Source organism: Phycomyces blakesleeanus (assembly GCF_001638985.1).
Source record: "Phycomyces blakesleeanus NRRL 1555(-) unplaced genomic scaffold PHYBLscaffold_1, whole genome shotgun sequence".
NCBI classification, from domain to species: domain Eukaryota; kingdom Fungi; phylum Mucoromycota; class Mucoromycetes; order Mucorales; family Phycomycetaceae; genus Phycomyces; species Phycomyces blakesleeanus.
The window spans coordinates 2,207,781-2,227,287 of record NW_017265134.1 but is presented as its reverse complement, the minus strand read 5'-3'; the positions used below and the strand labels follow the sequence as shown (position 1 = coordinate 2,227,287).

At 37.1% G+C, this 19,507-nt stretch overlaps 6 protein-coding genes across 6 annotated transcripts; 3 read left to right on the top strand and 3 right to left on the bottom strand.

The window, feature by feature from the left end:
- Positions 1–864: 864 nt before the first annotated feature.
- On the bottom strand, positions 865–2,443 carry PHYBLDRAFT_37182 (hypothetical protein; the record flags this gene model as incomplete). Its single annotated transcript, XM_018440088.1, has 7 exons — positions 865–1,040; positions 1,118–1,180; positions 1,337–1,352; positions 1,441–1,522; positions 1,607–1,849; positions 1,937–2,083; positions 2,190–2,443. 7 exons carry the CDS (start codon positions 2,438–2,440, stop codon positions 1,018–1,020), a joined length of 825 nt encoding a protein of 274 aa, XP_018298992.1. The 3' UTR covers positions 865–1,017.
- Positions 2,444–4,171: 1,728 nt separating this feature from the next.
- On the bottom strand, positions 4,172–6,228 carry PHYBLDRAFT_178805 (glycosyltransferase family 49 protein). The gene is made up of 6 exons (XM_018438047.1): positions 6,160–6,228; positions 5,789–6,082; positions 5,517–5,717; positions 4,839–5,358; positions 4,630–4,762; positions 4,172–4,540 (listed from the first exon to the last, which is right to left on the bottom strand). The coding sequence occupies exons 2-6, from the start codon at positions 6,063–6,065 to the stop codon at positions 4,367–4,369; spliced, it is 1,305 nt and encodes a 434-aa protein (XP_018298991.1). The 5' UTR covers positions 6,066–6,082; positions 6,160–6,228; the 3' UTR covers positions 4,172–4,366.
- A 198-nt stretch (positions 6,229–6,426) lies between these two features.
- PHYBLDRAFT_184497 (hypothetical protein) lies at positions 6,427–7,728 on the top strand (the record flags this gene model as incomplete). The annotated part of the gene is made up of 1 exon (XM_018438945.1): positions 6,427–7,728. The coding sequence occupies exon 1, from the start codon at positions 6,466–6,468 to the stop codon at positions 7,726–7,728; it is 1,263 nt and encodes a 420-aa protein (XP_018298990.1). The 5' UTR covers positions 6,427–6,465.
- A 75-nt stretch (positions 7,729–7,803) lies between these two features.
- On the top strand, positions 7,804–8,493 carry PHYBLDRAFT_157027 (hypothetical protein). Its single transcript, XM_018433550.1, has 2 exons — positions 7,804–8,203; positions 8,292–8,493. The coding sequence occupies exons 1-2, from the start codon at positions 8,137–8,139 to the stop codon at positions 8,459–8,461; spliced, it is 237 nt and encodes a 78-aa protein (XP_018298989.1). The 5' UTR covers positions 7,804–8,136; the 3' UTR covers positions 8,462–8,493.
- Positions 8,494–8,701: 208 nt separating this feature from the next.
- Positions 8,702–11,475, top strand: PHYBLDRAFT_157025 (hypothetical protein). Its single transcript, XM_018433549.1, has 5 exons — positions 8,702–8,852; positions 8,907–8,979; positions 9,055–9,152; positions 9,323–10,972; positions 11,070–11,475. The coding sequence occupies exons 3-5, from the start codon at positions 9,058–9,060 to the stop codon at positions 11,074–11,076; spliced, it is 1,752 nt and encodes a 583-aa protein (XP_018298988.1). The 5' UTR covers positions 8,702–8,852; positions 8,907–8,979; positions 9,055–9,057; the 3' UTR covers positions 11,077–11,475.
- A 4-nt stretch (positions 11,476–11,479) lies between these two features.
- Positions 11,480–13,027, bottom strand: PHYBLDRAFT_104416 (hypothetical protein; the record flags this gene model as incomplete). Its single annotated transcript, XM_018427842.1, has 4 exons — positions 11,480–11,863; positions 11,932–12,024; positions 12,196–12,866; positions 12,943–13,027. The coding sequence occupies 4 exons, from the start codon at positions 13,025–13,027 to the stop codon at positions 11,480–11,482; spliced, it is 1,233 nt and encodes a 410-aa protein (XP_018298987.1).
- Positions 13,028–19,507: the final 6,480 nt, after the last annotated feature.

Genomic DNA, 19,507 nt, shown 5'->3' with positions numbered 1-19,507 from the left:
AACCACCTATTCTTTTTATTTTTGTGGAATCGCTTCACTTAACACATATTTTTTATTTTCTTTGATTTTTATGTCATTGCGGATTCAAAGTACAATTATAGGTCTTTCCTCAGGTACAATTCGTCTCATTCTGGAAAGTGCAACCTTACACGAATAATAAAGTATTTGTTAGAAATAAATATACATAAATGTACATATGTAATGTACAAGTGCATCCCGGACTTCGGGTGAGAAGTCACGTTAAGCCTCATGGTCCGCGGTTCCCTTTACCCAGGCTTCTTTTTTTTTTTAAAAAAAAAAATACACTCTCCTACCCCTACAAAGTTTGTATTTATTTCGTGAATTCCTTACTGTTGGTACTTGTAAAGGAAATATCTGTTATTTATACCCAAATTATAAGCAATTATATATTTTTTATGGGGTGTAAGATTGTATAACTTGATATCTGAGAAGTTTAACAAAACATTTGGTTTGGTTGATAGTATCAATTGACGATTTATGATCTGACATTTCGTCAATATTTTTTTAAAAAAAAAAAAAGAATAAAAATATAGAGTTGGTATATCAACCGCCGAGATATCCTGAATTTTAAATTGTACCATTCAATCAAAAGAAAACGTATGTTATTTTGCCTAATCTTGACGTAAATATTCCTTTTGGAGAGCATTGGATAATATCACCACATTTGGTAAAAAAAGAAAGAGAAGAAGAAGAGTGAGGGAAAATATTCATATTATGCTAATAATTCATTCATTGCTTAGAGATAAATGTATATAAAATAAGAAAAAGGCGTATAATGATCTTTTTTGCTGAAAGAATTATACTTTAGATCAAGCAATTGTATGTTTGATCTGATAACAATATGGTTTTATACTCAGCTTTATTTTTTGTTGAGATGGAAAGGAAGAGAAAAAGAGTAAAAGGTGACTTAAAGGAGAATATAGAAAGGCATTTGAAAGGAAGAAATAAAGAAGGAATGAAACAAGATAGAGAGAGAGAGATTGTGGGTTTGTTTGCTTAGTCTGACTTTTTGGATCGAACTAGAAGCGTATATGTGTAGACACACACACACCATGAGAAACAAATATCAGTCAATTTTTGGGTACTTTAAACTTACCATCATTACGAATAGGTATCTTGAGACCTTGCTTGGCGAACACCTTTGAAAGCTCAGTAGATTCTACAGACACATGAAGTTGTTTATTTTGTTTTAATTAAAAGAAAGTCCCAACAATATCTTGCCCGTTCTACCCTTTTATCTCTTTTTTTACTTTCTCTCTTTGCCCTTCTCTACTACATTGCACCTTATCTTTGTTATTATCATTAGTATTATTACCTGTCATTCCGGGAAACTGGTGAGGGTACACAGAAAAAAAACAAAAAGACATTGTTAATAAACAAAAAATGGATAATTTAATATTCGTTTGTTTCAAATTTTACCTTTTTGGCCGAATAGACAGTAAATGGGTCTGAGAATATTTGAGCAATAATGGACGAAGTGGCGTCTTCTTGGAAGTCAGAACTATTTGCAATACATGACAGTATAATCATGAGTATCAAAATATAGAATAAACCACAGTGACTGATTCTTAATATTTATATCTACCTGACTAGTTTCATAAGACTGAAACGAAGGGTGTAACGTCCTTCTGTACGGATGCTAAGATCAGGGAATGCGAAATAAAGGCCTTGCTCGCCTTCTGTGTTCTTGAGTAGGCTCGGTGAACTTACAAGCGAGCCCATAAGGACACGAGTGCATTTAGGAGGATTGGAAATAATGTTCCGCTCTTCTTTGCGGTCATCTGACCAAAGGGTTACATGCAATACAAAAAATGGAATTTGAAGTGTCCTACCAAAGCAAGACGTCGTATTTAGTAAGGGCCGCCAAGAGTGGTGTGATGAATTGTTAGACATTTGATATCTTGATCAATCTTACTGGATATCAAGCATAGCTCCTTCTTGGCCCTTTTGTCTCACAACCAATTGTACAATAGGTGGTGGATCTATTGGTCTTCTATCCTTTTCTCCAAAGCCACACATTCGTGCGTGAAGAGGTTGTTGAGATACGATGAGTTCGTAGGTTCTGATAATAAAACCAAGGTATTAAGTAAATAAACAAATATATATACATAAAAGCTCATGTATGTATGTGTTGTGTGTGCATTTGGTTATACAACCAATGATCTAACCTCATCTCACGCTCATCGTAGCCAATAGATCCACATCGAGTAGATTCGAGTGGTCTTTCTTTTTGTTCAGGTATTTGTTGTGTTGGCAAAGTGTCATGGCGAGTGGAAGGGTCTGACATGACAGGCTCTGCAGGATAAGATTCATAAAAGGGGTGAGGATTAATTGGAGGGAATCGGGAATCCTCATAGCGGGTGCGAGGAGAGGCTGTCTCGTAATGAGGTGAAGGTGCTTTGTAGTGTGTATGAGACATGGAATACGCAAAATGGGTTTGAAAAATACCAAAGAAAAGGAAAACATGGGATTACATAAATTTAAACGGGTAAATGTTCAGACAGGCAACATCCTCCCTTTTGTTTCGCTTATTTATTTCTATTATTATTATTCTATTCTATTTCTATAAAGTGGTTTGAATAAGTAAATACAGCAAATGAAAATCAACGTCGTAGCCAATGGGAATAAATATCGTATATCTTTAAAAATAGATTTTCGCATTTTTTATATATGTATTCAAAAAACCATATTATAAAAACACACACAATATATATATATATACACATTTAAACAATAGTAAGTCGCATTTCTGAAAGCAAATACCTGATACACATATTCAAGATCTTTGAACTTCTTTAGATATACACACATTGAGTGCCCCTAGCTTACCTTCACAATTTTTCTTTACTTATAACAAAACAATATGTTATCAACAGACTGTATGTATGTGCGTATTTAATAGGTAGTACCTATGGATACGGGAATGTTATTTGACAAGAATTGTAGATCTATTCTCACCAAATCATCACATCATTAGTAACCAGAAGAAACTTGTTCTTGAAAGCATTTAGTTTTATAGTAATCTTTTCAGTAACGGTTAGAGAGAATAAAAAGAGATATACGTATGTGTATAAAAAAGAAACGCGCTCGTGAAATTCTCAAATTAGGCAAGCTTTAAACAGCACAAATGGCATCTTCGAGGGCGACAAAAGAAAAAATATAGGCAAATAATAGTCGTATTTTAGCCTAGTAACACAAAATAAATCATCATTTTAGTGGATTAGTGACAATACTGTCGGGATTGTAGAAACCTTGATTTGTTGATACTTTCACACGTAAAAATAAATAAATAAGCTTACAACTAGAATCTCACTTAATATAGCCGTGTTTGCGGTTTAGTTTTTGAGTCAAACACAACAAAGGCTACAAAGTTGACGATTATCATTACTTAACATTTAGCCAATTGAGAGCAGGAAATATATATACATATATATATTGAAGTCTAATATCGAATGAAACGTTATACTAAATTTCCTTAAAAAAGAAACTTTGGATGAAATAGATAAATGCTTAAAAATTAAAAATTAAAAAAGCCATTATCTCATCGCTGGTAATATTTGTGCACTCTTCCAAAAAATACACTACAGAATTTAAAGTCACTTATAAAGCATAAAGACGTGATTCAGGTATCTATATATCACTGGGTAATTCTTTTTCTCGGAGCTAATCAGATTAGAGAAATAAGCTATGTTACAAACAACAGAAAAATGTAGCTTGCTTTCACAGGGGTTAGAACCAATGTATTTTTTCTGGAATAATTAAAATTACATGTCCTTGTTTCTTATAACACTTTTTTTAAAAGGGGAATTTTCATAAAATAGTGTGTCTAATATTGAATGATATAAGTATCAAAATCCATGCAACCAAACAAGATACATTTATGCACATACCTTTTTTTTAGGCTTCATATTGCATGCCTATTCTTATTCTTATTCTTTGATTTCATTTGAATATCTCTATTTAATATAGAAAATATTTCCAGAAAATATGTATATCTAAGAGGTGAATCAGCAGCCTAATAGATAGGTATATCCTATAAATGACTATATTGATCAGTAACTGCTTTAGGAGAGCTGTTGGCAAGGGGATTTAAGAATTAATCTAAGATAACTTACAAATGACAATAGTTGCTTTCTACAATTTAACCAATGCATTGCCCCAATCTTTCTTTATTTATTAATATTATCTGTGTTTGAATATGTACATGCTAGGGAAACCAATCCAGAGCCAGTTTTTCTTTTTTATTCTTCTCTACATGTATAGAATCAAATTTGTTCACTTCGGCAACATCCCTGTAATATCCGTAGCTTCGTGTATTACATACATTCTATAGTAACATTTTATTTCAATGAGGCTTTCCTATTAGTCCTCGACCCCAGTTGAGAATCACCCGTGAACACTGTCCTCTAACGTGAGATGATCGCGGACTCTTCCACAGCCCAAGAGCATCTAATTGGCGGGCATGGTGAACGCATTGCTCCCAAAAATACTTTGCATACATCCTTGTCTCAATGACATGCTATACAGATAAATGTTTAGATACAGAAATAAAAATAATAACCAATCTCATTATCAGCAGCATCAGCATCAGCATCAGCAGAAACTTACGTTAACATGACCTATAGTTTCTGGTTCAGACACAGTTAATGCATATTCACTACCCATTCCATAAAACTCTCCGCCGGCTAGATAAATATCAAAAAAACATGCAGATCTCTGATCCATGAATCTCTCAGGGCACCTATGACATAGCATAAATTAGACTTACTTTCGCATACACATACACATACACATACTAACACGCTTGTAAACCTTACCATGGAACAGCTGTTTTGCTTTGTATAGCAATCGGAGAATAGCTCGGGTCATAGTGCTTAACAAGATAAATGCTGTCCGTGGTTTGCCATTGACGAAGATCGATGGGATCCACAGGTGTAATTTTATTTTTAGATATCTCTTCCAGAATCTCAAGTTTTGTCGCCGGAAGAGCTGGTGATGTAAACATGGGCAATACAAGCATGTGGCCATCATCAAGTAGTGCTTGGTAGCCAGTGTGGTTTGCCTTCCAGGTTGTCTGAAGGTGTGGGCTGGGTAAAACACCAATAGGCATGTCACACACATATCCAGTGCGGGCATACAACCTTGCCACGTTGCGTTCACCATTCCTTGGAATTAGCATAGCCGCAATTCCCGCCGCCTTCTCCGGGACCTCCAAAAGGTGGATGTCCACCTGTCCGAATAGATCCGGTCTTTTCCTGTGCTCCTCCACAATTGATGCCAGCTCACCACTTATACTTCGCTCTTCCTTAGATACCATCAAAGTAGCTGATATCGGACCTAGTTATTTTTTGTTTTGTTTTAGATGGCAGATTTAGAAAGGGGGTTTTCTTTTTATATGTATATACGATTTTGTATAGAAAATTAAATATAATACGTCCATAGCAATTGTCATTCTACTGATTCTTATTTATCTTAGTTTTTATATTCAATATTACCTGACCATCTTTCTGCTAGACGTCGAAAGGCAGGCCAGTCTGAAATTTTAAGACCAGTTGTAAGAGTAAGGTCAGTGTTGGGCGCCTGTCCTTTAAGCCAATATGGTTCTGTGTTACGAGTAGTTTCGTAATGGGATAGAGGTAGTAGTTTAGACATCCGAAGCCCGTGTGATAGTGTGTCAATCATCGAGTAATCCTGGGCTAGTATATGTATACAAAGAAAAAAAATTTTAACACAAAATATTATAGTTGCATATTGACATGATCCTTACCAGCATCGTATGTTCTGTGAGGTACAAGTACGCTTGCTGTAGACTGTGCACTAGGCTGCATATACCAAGCAGTAAGATGAGTTGCTGTCAGGCACAAGGAAAAGACAACGTAGCAACTCAATAAAAAACAAGAAAAAGGGTATCTTCCTACGAAGCCTTCACCAAGTTGCATATATTTATTTCTGAAAGACCGAGCTGTATTGATCCATTGCCGTCTTAATGCTGCTAATGAAGTAGTTGACTTTGTTGACAGAGGCTCATTTCCATGAGACAACATTGTTGATGAGAAAGAAACTGCCAGCACACACACACAAAAAAGAATACTTTTCGTAAATACAATTTACATGCGAGGAGTTGATTCTTTTCCTTACTCCTTATTGGTTCCAAGGGGCTTCTTTATAAACCCCCTTGGAGGGGCTGTAAAGGGTTGAAGGGGTTGGGGTTGGGGGTGGAGGGAGGTCGATTTGATTTCTTGACTTTTTTTTATATTAAGCTTGCAACACCAAACTGAACCTGTTTGTATTGTTCAAGTCACGTCATCTATGCATTAAATCAAGAAAAATCAAAACGCAGCGCAAGAGCAAAAACCACCCAAGCCAAGAAATAAAAAAAAATAGAGAAGAAACCAATGAACAAAGCATAAAAAAAAAGAACACGACACCTAGTGCAGAAGTAGCATGATTGACAGTGGCAAAGACAAGCCTAAACGACCTCTTTCTCTGTCCACAACCATGATGCGTGTATTTCGCTCCAAGGGCTGGGTGTTCCCTCTCTTGAGTGTCCTTGCTGTTATCTATTTCGTATTATTCTTCTCATCGTCACCCATTCCCGAAAATACAATACTTGAGACACCTCCTCCACCACATCCTCTCAGTCGGCTCACCCAAGAACGTAGAGCATTATTAGCATCAGTCCTCGCACACATTCGAATTGGTTACGTAGCCAACCGTACCCCTGATACTGACACTCCTCCCCTTGTGGTCATTTATCGATGCAAAGAAACTAAATGTGAATTTGCTTTGAATCTAAAGGCCATTAGCACAGCTTATTTGTTTGCAATGCTTCAAGAAGGAGCTGCAATGGGGTTCTTGATGGGTAACATTCCTTTGCAGTGGGAATGGTATTTTGAGCCTGTGCCACGGTATATGGCTCTTTCAACTCAACAAACATCCATGTACCGAGAGAGAGCCAATCCAGAGACTATTTACAGTATGGAAATTTCTACACAAGTATTGGCCAATACAGACTTTGCCAGTCAATTTCGATCCAAACAGGTTCGAATTCTAGAGGCAACACATTGGGGAAGGTGGACTGCTCTCAAGACCAGCCAGTGGATGAAGCCAATGCGGGGTAAATACCGGATCGACGAGTTGAGCGAATCAGAATGGTTTTGGGTGGCCAGTAGATTGTTATTCAACCCTACAGATTGGTTGCTTGAACAGCTCAAGCCATTTGAGATGCTTTTAGGCGGGCATTTGAGATGGTCAGATTCTTTGGCGCTCCATGATCCTACCAGCTACATCGCACCTTCTGTTTCTCGGTGGCTACGAATTGGATTGCGTGGAGATTCTATTCTCAAAAGTTGTCTTGTTCAACAAATAGAAAGTCTTTGTGGCAATATTCCAAAGAATATGTGCCATGTCTTTGTATCATCTTCCACTGCAGGCGATCTTCACGATCTTCTGAAGACTCTCAAGGCGTATGCAACTGTTTATGTTCTACCAGATGCATTCGGGTTCTCATCGAGTACCAATGGAGATCAGAGGATGCTTTATGTGCGTCCATTTCTGGAGTGGACTATCCTGTCTCGCATGGATAGGCTTTTAGGGCCACTTAATGATGAATTTTTCCAGAGCTCCGCATGGGCAGCTCAAGTTCACACAGATCTTGTTTCTGTTAATCACATGGGATGCCATTTCAAAGTATTGGAATCATGGTAATCCCCTGGATGACGTTCGTCAATCGATTTATCCCATTTTTTTTTACAAGCATACATACCCATAGAATAAACACATTATACCAAAAGGAACAAATGGAAACAAGGTATCAAATTAAGGTGCCCGTGGGGTTATATTTGGTATTGTCCTGCAGGGTTATAATCTACAGATATCTTTTCTTTCAATTATCAGACTGTCGGCTGCAGATAGATCACATTTATTTTGATTTTGCATACATCGAACTTGTCTAAATACATATAAGCAAGCAACATCTTTCCTCCTCTTTATTTTATTTTATTTTATTTTATTTTTCATTCTTTATACATCTTTACCTCTCCATCTCTTGTTCTTTATCTCTCTCTCTCTCTCTCTCTCTCTTTATCTTGTAAAAAATTAAAACTTAAAAATACAATGAATCAGTATCAATCCCAGCAACCTCCCGCTCCACCACAGGCATATTATGGGGCATCACAAGGAGGTAAATATATAAATATATTTATATATATAAGTAATTGACAACATCGCTGAGAAGAAGAAGAAACTGATATCTAAAATTCATCAATTAGGATATTATCAACCACCACCACCACCACCAACCACAGTCTACATACAACCCCCTCCACAGAAAGAGAATGGCGGCTGCATGGGATTTATCGTAGCTTGTATGGCATGCTGTGCTCTTGAGCAACTTTGTTGCTGTTGTGCCGGGGAGATTTGTGAAGCATGTTGCTGTTAAAATATCGAAATAAATTTTTTCTTTTCTTTACCAAAAAAAAAAAAAAAAAAGTAAATTATATATATATGTCATATTCACAAAATATATTTACGGAGATTAAATATGGAAGGAGGAAATATCCAGATATGGAAAATATTTTACAAGAACACTCTTCTTGGTATCACCTTCTATAAACAGACGATGGTAGAAAATCAACTGCCTTTTTTCGTTCATTTTCTATTCCACTACTTCTTCCTTCCTTCCTTTTACATCCTACTCCCATCTTCTGCCCTTGCGTCTCTTTCTTCTCCTCATAGACCGAAGAAAGATCGTATTGGACACAAATCCCCACATCAAGACTTAGACGACATAAAAAAAAACTTATTTTGCACATCCAGAGCACGCTTCATCTGTAAGTCATCTCGTGACGATGTTTTATTTTGGCGGCTCACAAGTGCATTACCAGCCATTGATCTGCACATCCCACCATCATCGCACCCTCTGCTCGGTTGAATTCCTTCCTTTTAACGTGTGAGCAGGTGGGAATATCCGTAAAATTGACAAGTACTAAGTCTTTCCTTCTCGTTCTTCTCGTTCTTCTCGTTCTTCTTTAGTCAATGACTCCTGTTGAACAAAGCCACTCCCTTCCAGGGCCCATAAAACATCTAGAGGCTGACACATTAAAAAAAGCCAGGTTTGGTCAACCGTACAGGTAAAAGAAAATACGGACTTGGGTATCATAAAAAGAAGGCGAGAAACAAAACAAAACAAAACAAAACAAAAAAACAAAGATAGAAAGAGATAGAGGGATATAGGAATCAAAGGCAAAGAAATAAAGAGAGATAGAGAAAGAGAGAATACTGATAGGCAAATGATCCACAGTGAGATCTACGGACAGTATACCCCGCCTGCATCTGGCCAGATGATTGTAAACAATACTTACTCACCTATGGGTGGTCCTGGCTTCCAACAGCCAACTGCTCTTGGTCCCTACTCAACCGGGAATTTGAACTTCCCGAATATGACCCAGTATCACGCTCCTGCCGGAACACAAACCATGAATCCACCTACCCCTCAATTCATCCACAACTCTCTGGGGTCGCCTTCAACCGCTGCCGCCGCCGCTGCCGCCGCTGTGGCAGCCGCACCCTTTGTTAATGCCTATGCCCACGCTCAAGTACAAGCACACGCTCATGCCCATATTTCTACACCTCCTCTACAGTCTACGCACCAAACAGCCCGTACTGTATATGTCGGCAATCTTCCATCTGAAACATCTGTAGCTGAAATTCTCGACCATGTTAAGTCTGGCGTTATTGATTCCATTAGACCATTGCCAGAAAAAAACTGTATCTTTATTACATTCGTCGACGCATCCGTCGCGGCGCACTTTTATCACGAAGCCACAACTAAGCGCTTGTGTTTGAACGGGACCGAGTTGAAGGTCGGATGGGGCAAACCGAGCTCGATCCCCAGTAATATTCAGCTAGCACTGCAGAATGGCGCCACACGTAACGTGTTTCTTGGATCATTGGATGAGAGTATCACCGAGGAGTTCCTCCGCGAGGATCTTGCGCGGTTTGGGCACATTGAACATGTTAAGATGATCAAGGACCGTAACATTGCATTTGTTCACTTCTTGAGCACATCAAATGCGGTCAAGTGTGTCAATACTCTTCCCACCGAGACAAACTGGACCACACGTCGCGTAAATTATGGAAAGGATCGGTGTGCGCCTGCAAAAGTTGCCCCTCTTTATCCCTCCAACTACCCTGCCTTCCCCGTTCGCTTCTCACCCATGACATACGACCCCTACACAGGCACCGTCGAGGCTTACCCAACACACGCCAGTCTTTATCCTCCTACATCTCTTACCGGTGTCGCTAACCGGACAATCTACCTCGGCAACATTCATCCAGATACAACATGTGAGGAGATCTGTAATGTGATTCGTGGTGGTATCCTTAGTCAGATCAGATACATGCCAGATAAACACATTGCATTCGTTGCATTTGTCGATCCTGCGCTCGCTCTTCACTTTTATAATCAATCGGTATTCCATGGCATCGTAATCAAGAACCGCCGACTCAAGATTGGGTGGGGAAAAGCGTCGTCACTGCCTTCTGCTGTTGTGGCCGCAATCCAGAATGGTGGTTCGCGAAATGTTTATCTGGGTAACATGGATGATAGTATGACTGAAGAGAAGCTCAAGCAGGACTTTTCTGATTATGGTGATATTGAGCTTGTGAATACCCTCAAAGAAAAGAATTGTGCCTTTGTAAATTTCACTAGCATTGCTGCTGCTGTGCGGGCCATGGAAGGGATCCGGTCCAAGGAAGAATACAAAAAGTTTAGAATTAATTACGGCAAGGATCGCTGCGGAAACCCTCCCCGGGCTCACAAGAACTCTGTTAATGATCCTCATGGACCACGCGAGATCGAGACTGAACTAGCCTCCCGAACTAGCCTCACTGTAGACGAATGCCAAGAAACAGTTAGTGGGATGTTGGAATCTGTTCTGGTGGCCAATGGGTAAATTTAACATATATACGTTATATATATACAGATTATTTTAACTTAACTAACCACCATCACCAAAAAAAAACATTGTTCAATTCAAACTGAATAGCATTTAATTTTTTTATACATCATCTTACAACTACAACTACAGCAACAAAAAAGTTTGATTTCCATGAAGCAAGACGTACATTATTATTACGATTATTATTACAACTACTATTACTATCACTACTATTTAAGAATTTGTGTCATTTTCAACAGCAATTTGGTGTTTCTCTCTTTTATATATCCACGATATTTTCTTCCTGTTTGGCTCTTAATACACATGGAAAAGATAGAAGTCATTCTGTCTGTATATTGTTCTTTATATATAATATTGTGTTTGCTTGTTTGATTGTAATCACCCTATTAAAAGAAAAGGCCACACTTAATGATAGTTTATAACAGATATATCATATATATTATGTATATAAAGAAAGAGAACAAAAAAGCAAAAATAACTATTTCAAGCGATCTAACTCAAGAAGTCTCTCTTGGTTCGAGCATAAGGCTCTTTTTGTACAACTGATCCACATCCCAGTCAGTATTTAGGTTTTGTCGAATGAATGCCTGAAGCCTTGGTAAGGCTTGCAAAGGATAAGGCGGTGACTGGAATTGTTTGATTTCTCGGATCACATCGGCTGTCTTTTGACGCTTGGCAAAATTTATGAGAGTATTCGATGCCTTTAGGAAGTCAGGATTGCCATCTTCAATAAACGTGAGATCTTGGAGGTAGATTCCCAGAAACGGAATACACGGTGGGTTGATAGAGTGGATCATTTCGCGGTATTCGGTAAAATTACGATTTGCACCCATCAGTTTCCGGATGTGTCCTAACATTTGGTTGGTGCGACTGCCTACCAACTTTTTTTTAAAAAGCTAAAGATCAGTTATCTTGGGAAACTAGATACACAATTGTGTGTATGGCTTACATCCCAAGTCTTTCGAAGTCTACCAATAGCACTGTTGTCAAACGCAGAGAGAATGGCCATACAAGTGTTGTAATTGTTCATACCTCGGCATCTCTATATTGTCAAGAAACAATTGGCGATTAATTTATTATTATTATTATTATTATTATTATTATTATTATTATTATTATTATTATTATTATTATTATTATTATTATTATTATTATTATTATTATTTGGTTTTTCTGCTTTCGCCATCTGCAGCTGTTTGTGATATTCACTTACATCAGCAACTTGTGTCCAATGCTTAATGAACACAGCTCTCTTTTTGGCTTCGTCGTGTGATAAAATACTATCTGTAACCCAGCAAGTCAATCGATTGCAATAATCGATTGACTGCTTAACATTCACAGCAATATTTCCTTCTGAATCATCTATAGACCACGCCTTACTTAGGCACTCAATAGGCCGAATTGTGCTGTAGAGCTTAAAGTCCATTAGACTCAATTGTCGTGCCATCTCAAGAGGATCTGCGTCTAGCAGACGAAGACAAGCAGAGTTTTTAGGAATTATTGGTATTGGCCGAGACTTTTCATTAGGAACCATCGTCCGCACATCTTCATAGGCATCGGTATCTCTTCGTTTCCGAATCAGTCTTTCCAGTTGGTCAGCAGCAAAACTTGAGGTGTCACGAATGACTGTAGTAGTAAAGAATTCGAGTCTGTCAAGGATCATTTCGTCTTCCCGGTTGTAATAGTTCTCTAACCAATTCTTGATTACGTTAAACACGCGAAGTCGAACCAATTTCTGTTTACGCTCTGTCCAGTTCTCTAATTCGTCTGGAGTAAGTCCTTCTGGAGGATGCATATTGTAGCGGTTCTCAAGACATTCTACAAACTCTTCTGTTTTACAAAATGACTTGTAAGTCAACAGAAATGTGGCGATGTAGCTCGTGTCTACAATTCGATAATTTATATCAGTGTGTTACTTCATTAATAAATTTGTACATATCTGTGTTTCTGTAGTGCTTACCAAGAGCATTGTGCATAGTCAGGCGCTCTACAAGCGCAACAAGGGTCCCGCCTTTGACAGTGCCGTCCAAATTCAAGAGAACCATGTCACTAGTTCGGTCCTGACCCAAATACCAGGGTTCGGCAGAATTAATTCCTCGGTCTTCATCTATCTTCATACTGTATTGTCGTTTTCGCAATTTATCACTGCCGATGGTCCGTGATCCGCTACTGGACGACACACACGAATCTTTACGAACTCCAGAATCACCAATGGTCAGATTTTTCAAAAGTTCATCATCTACACATTCAACAACCGAGGTTTCTCCTTCATGATCACTCAGCGAATTTTCTTCTACACTTTCCAAGTCGTCCTCGTTTTCTTCCTTTAGTGTCGAGTAAGTTACAAACCCAGGCGACCATGGTGGTAGAGAACGAGATTCGTCTTCAGATACTATGCTAGCAACCTTTCCACTTCGTCCAAGCCATGCCTTGCGCTCTTCCACCATATCATTGACACTTCCAAGGATATTTTCGACTGCATTTTCTACTCCAAGAATTGCTTTTCTAAGCTCGTATACTGCGTGGTGAACCTCGACGTGAGAGTTTGTGAGATTTTGGACAGTTCCAAATAAAGAACCAACTGTTGTGTAAAGAGACTGCCTGTTGGCGCGATAGCTCGACAAAGAAGGAATGTGTGCGCTGTCAATGCTGTTAAGTTCGATCTCTTCAAGCACACCCATGTACTGACTAATGTGGCTCGACAGGTGCCGGAACAGGAGAACGATTTCCGATCGAGCCTTTTGTGTTTCGTCTTCGTCAGGCTCATCATAAGTGCCCAAGACATGGTCCGCTGCTGTGATCATTGAGTCTGTTGATCCATAAATCTGATTGGCGTAGGTCTTGATGTTCACAATGAGATCTTGGTTAAGAGGGTACTTGGTTTTCTGGACAAGAGATTTCCCTCCCCCACCCATACTACCCCCACCTAAAGAACTCGAGCCACTCTTGCCACTAATTATACTTTGGGGCTCTGGATTAGGGCGTTTAATTTCATCCAAAGTGTCTGTGGTTCCGTAGTTCTTGGAGTACACAGATATCTCAAGTTCACTGTCAAGATCAGATGGAATGGTTCCATATATCCGTGTGTCTTTTAGTAACTTTGGTCTCACGTAATCAATGGGTATTTGGCGTTCCTGAAAGGCTGAAACAAAATTGCGTACAGCGGTCAGCACGTTGGCTGCGTCCCGTTGTACACGTACAAAGGGCTCTGAATTTCCATTTGCCTCGGACGCCATTCTGGCAGAGAGTACTAGTTTTGATACCGCTGACATGACGACGTTTCGTGGTGCGTGCAGCGAAGGATCCTGGAGGTGTTTGACCTCTTTTTCCATGGCGCGAGAAGAGTAAAGCATTATACGAATTGCGGCAACTACGGCTGCTGCTCGTGAAATCATAGCATTTGACTGGCCATTTTGTGTTGACTGGTTGAGTTGGTGAATAACCAAGGCTATATCTGTCGAAAGGCTTTGCCAGGTCAGAGGCTCGTCTTGGTAAAACGGAGAGACAGGAGGGATATGTATGTCATTGTGATCTGATGAATCGTGTACAGAAGTTGAATCTTCATTATCTGCAGAGTCTTCCCTAGATTTCTACACATATACACATATACACACAGATATATATATATATATATATATATACATATATATATATATATGTATATGTGTTTAGTGCCTGTAAGAATAATAATACTAATAATACTAATACTAATCATATAAATGCCTACCAAACGTCCCGTGGTTTTGTCCACTTCCTCAAAGTCCCAGGTCGTTTCCTGTGTAATCATATTACAAAAATATACTCTACCATTGGGTGTTGTCCGTTCTGTCCACTGAGCCATTATCTCTTCTTTCGAGTGATTAGATTCGGCGTGATCATGGTTCAATATAAAAGATCCCACGCTCAGCCGTTTTGTCTGTTCGAGGAAATCTTGGGATTGTTTCTGAGGGAGAAATCGATCGGGATTCTTTTCCTCAAGTTCATCTTCAGAGTTATTTAGCGATCCATAGTGTGTTCTGGCGTGGCTATCATCATGTATCTCATCTATGTTATCCATATGTGAATGCTAAGAATGTTCAACAACCAACAAATAAAGTATTAAATTACTGTAATCGATTTCTTTGTGTGTGTGTAAAATAAGAATAAAAAAAATAAAGGTTTGGAAGCAAGGTTTTGTGTAAAGATATATACATAATATAATATAACACAAGTATTATTATTTTCCTGACCTGTGGTGTCCAACTATTTGATGATGGTACGTTTTCGTTGAAACTCCCAGTAGACTCTACACTGGCAGTATCTGTGTGGTTTATTGTCCAGCTGTGACTATGATCAATTGGTTGTGTAGTGATAAACTCTCCATTAACCATAACTTCTGGGTAGCTAGGACGACGATGATAAGAAGAAGAAGAGGTGGTGGTCGTATCATGCAGTCCAGCTGCTGGATATAAGACGTAGTTATCTGTGCGGTGATGGCCGGACGAATTTGGTGAGCTGACCTCGATTGATTCTGCTGGCGTTACTGGTGTTTCTGGTTGTAGAATCGGACCGGGTATTTCGTTTCTTTCGACTAGTTCGACATAATTGCTGGGAAACCAACCTCTTCTGCCGTTGCACCTTTTGGATTTTTTTGGATTTTTTTTTAGTTGTTGGTTAATTGCAAGATTACGAATGAGGATTCTTGGAATCTTTAAAATGAAATGAGAAAGTATAGTTACCAGCCATCCCACCATCCTGATTCCAATTTTGCCAAGACTTCGATTGTGTCTCCCTGTCTAAACTCGAGAGCTGAAGGTTCTCCTGAATTGAATGGATATATCGCCCTTACTCGGTCAATTCTTCTCTGGTGCTGGGCCATTGGTTTGTAATTATTTATTTTATGGTTGGTTAAGGGATAAGGAAGGCCAAGAAGATGTACAAAAAGGAACGATAAGGAAGAAACAATAAAGGTGCGTTTTTTTTCTTGCTGATAAACAAGGGAATTCGTGACTAAAATAAAGAAGACCAAATGAGGGAGGGGTAAGGAAGAAAAAAGAAAAAAAAGAAAAGAAGAGAATAAAAGGAAATTTTGAAACTATAGGAAAACCCTTTCCAAAGATCGCCCAATTGTGTCCAGTAGTTGGAATTATTAGCTTTTTTTTTGGTCTATTCTTTTAACTATATGTATATGTATATCTGTACGTGTGTACATATATATATATATATATATATATATATATATATAGTTAATATTGATAAATAAACCTCTAGAATTAGTATGTTCTTTATTCACAAGACAAAGTATATTTGTACATAATAAGCTGATTTTCGGGTAATTTGTTCCTACAACAGTTCTATACATGAACAAGAAGAATATGAGTGGATTTATTGATAGGCAAAAGTGTAACACCATCGTACAGATCACGCAATTAGAGTCCATGAAAGGAACCAAGTAGAAAGAGAAGTGGTGGGGGTGTAATCTGTTAGGTACAGTGTCACATCTGTAGCTTACACACATATATATATTTATAGTGTTTTTTAAAAAGTAAAATAAATATCGCAAGCCCTGAAAATACGTCGCAGTTATAACAGAAAGAAACGAATCTTTTTAAACTAAATACAGGGTCCTTTAAGAAAATAACTGGATATTTTACGTTTCGAATGTGAATACATCCTTAAAACCACAAAGACAAAAGGATATGATGCAAGTTTAATAGATAATTTATCAACTGACAAGTGGCTGCAGAATCTTGCACAACATTCCTTTACTTTACTTTACTTTTCTTTTCTTTTCTTTGCTCATCGTCTTCAATTCTTCCTTATATTAAACTAAGTATTATAGTTAGAAATAGGGAGGTTGAATCAAGGTAGCCAATGTTCCTTGGAGGGAGCTGGTACTTGCATTGGGTTAGTTTGATATTTCTCAGCAGGTTTTTTTTTGGTACATAGATATTAAGTAAATGGAAACGTATAGATTGAATAAAGAACAATCTATATTAGACAATATATCTGTATAATTGCGTTTGTGGTATTTATGAGCAGTGTATTTTTTGTTTTTCTTTATATATAAATTATATCAAAAAGGGTGCACTCGTGCTTGAAATTGTAAAGTAGTGTAGAACAGCAAAAGAACAATGGTGCCTGTATTTTACCCAGAAGCGTCCAGATGTATCTCTGCAAGTCTTTTGTTTCTCAGAAAAATCGTATTTTTTTAAAACCACGACATTACTTTTTCTTAAATACTAAAAAAAAATTGTAATTTGAGCTTCTTGAGATCGATATGTTGGACGATTTGATGTTTTACCATCTATTTTTAGAGTACAAAAAGCTTAATCTGGAAAAGATTGTATACATATGTTATCTATTGGGGGTGTTAGAAAAAAGAAGAAGCTATCGACCTGGGTATCCGATAATGATCAAAATGTATATACAAATACGCGCATGTAATTGGATAAAGAATATTGTTCATCAGTGAAATATCGATTGTTCAATAAATAAGATATATTTATAACAAATATTTAATAAATTAGATGTAAAATTAATATATATATATAAACAGCCGTCTATCTTGTGGGCTGTTGCTTATTAGACAATAGCAATGTGATTTGCAAATCAAGGTGGTTATAATAAGGAAAGAAAGTAACTATACAATATTAATAATAATAATAATAAAAAGCCGTGAGGACGTAAATTTTGCAAAGCTATTAAACAGTGTATATATCTATCAGAAGAAAAAATAAGATAGATAAGCCCTTGAGATTTAAAGTAAATGTATACAGTATTTCCAAAATGATCATAATTACTATCGTGAGTATTGAAAACAAAACAAAACAAAAAGACCACAAAGAAGTACAGGATTTATTTTTCTTTGGTTTTATATTAGAATTCTAATTGGCTGTTAATATTAATATTAATATCAATATCAATATATCAATATGTATGTATGTATGTATGTATGTATGTACCTTTGGCTTGCATACAAAAAAGATGGTTCCACATGTACCAGACTCCAAAAAAGGACATAAGATCAAGATTAAGATGGTACACTTTTAATTAAAACAAGACAAGATAGAAAGTATGACAATATCACTGCAATGACTGAACCAAAAGAGAGAGAGAGGAACGGCCATGAATTATCTACCGTACCTAAAGACTTTTTGGATTTTCTAATAAATCATCACATTATTAAAGACTAAAGTAACCAAACCCGTTACAAGCCTCTTTTTTTAAATTTTTTTTTTTTGTTAAACTGTCCATTGTAGATAGCTGTTTTATAAACCAAATTAACAATAATATGATATATATATATATATAATATTGGAATTTGTATTATTGACTGTAATGATGAGAATTATTGATCTTATTCTGTTTTCAGTACCACTCAAACTCGTATGTTTGATTCAAAAGAGCTTGTTATTTTAACTAAGGTGTTAATAATAAGTTATCATATACTGGCTTACATTATACACGAGGGTCTCAAGATCGCATCGAATGATATTTTTTCTATTTAAACCAAAACATTTATTGATGTTTACGTGGGTGTGTTTTTTTGTTGTGTAAAGACATGACTTTAACATTTCTGGAGATTATGCTTTCTTTTTTTTTGTAGAAACTAGGTTGAAAATTTCTGGGAGCACTGAATTATTTCAATAATTGGCATACCTCGTACTGTATTTTAAAAAATGGTATATTGAAATGCAAGCAGTTTGGAAACAGTCTAGTACTAGGTTTCAACTCTTGTATTTTTCATTTTGTAGGGAGCAAAATGTCCTCAAGGTTTATTAACCAAGTGACGGATCTCAATTACTACAACCTGTAAGAACAATATGGCTTGATATCTTATTATCTTGAGATTTACGCTTCTGAATCTCACATACAAACAGGTTGGACTTCCAAAAAAAATTGATACTCGTACTTGAGCACACAATTTGTGCGAGTGACTTTGATCAAACACTTACATATCGGCAATGTCTTTGGTCACATTTGATTAGAAAGTGTTCCTTGATAATTGCAGCTGGGAACCCCTTATTTGTTGTTCATGCTGGTTTTTTTTTATCTGACCAAGTTTTGAACTTAATTATCTGATGAATCTTAAAAATGGAGGAACTCTTGCAAGTTTATATTATCAACACAAAAGTCTCCTTCACTAGTCAATAAACTAGATACTCCTTCCTCCTTAACCACCAAAAAAAACCTCAATCTCTCTGTAAATATATATTGGATATTTAATGTAGCAAACAAACAAACAAACAAGCCAACAAAACTATATTATTTAAAACAGTCATGTTTTTTTTTACTGCTGTTATTGTTGTTGTTGTTATCTATATTAATATATGAGTACATTCCCACAAATTACAGCAGAATCTATTGAAACTTACAAATATAGTAATTCCAAGAATTATATATGATTTCAACCCATCCATCTAATTACACATGACCGTGAGAGAACTTCTAGTAAACGAGCCAATCAACACTATCTTTTATGACAAACTATGACTTTTTTTTTCTAGTTCTCTCCTCTCTCCTTCTCTCAAAATCATAGACTA

Excerpts from the sequence above, each read along its gene's own strand:
- PHYBLDRAFT_157027 (XM_018433550.1), top strand. The coding sequence starts at position 8,137 with ATGAATCAGTATCAATCCCAGCAACCTCCCGCTCCACCACAGGCATAT. Across the intron at positions 8,204-8,291 it reads TTATGGGGCATCACAAGGAG|GATATTATCAACCACCACCA; the intron begins GTAAATATATAA and ends TTCATCAATTAG.
- PHYBLDRAFT_157025 (XM_018433549.1), top strand. The coding sequence starts at position 9,058 with ATGACTCCTGTTGAACAAAGCCACTCCCTTCCAGGGCCCATAAAACAT. Across the intron at positions 9,153-9,322 it reads AGGTTTGGTCAACCGTACAG|TGAGATCTACGGACAGTATA; the intron begins GTAAAAGAAAAT and ends AATGATCCACAG.
- PHYBLDRAFT_178805 (XM_018438047.1), bottom strand. The coding sequence starts at position 6,065 with ATGTTGTCTCATGGAAATGAGCCTCTGTCAACAAAGTCAACTACTTCA. Across the intron at positions 5,718-5,788 it reads TCACAGAACATACGATGCTG|CCCAGGATTACTCGATGATT; the intron begins GTAAGGATCATG and ends TACATATACTAG. Across the intron at positions 4,763-4,838 it reads AGCAAAACAGCTGTTCCATG|GTGCCCTGAGAGATTCATGG; the intron begins GTAAGGTTTACA and ends GCTATGTCATAG.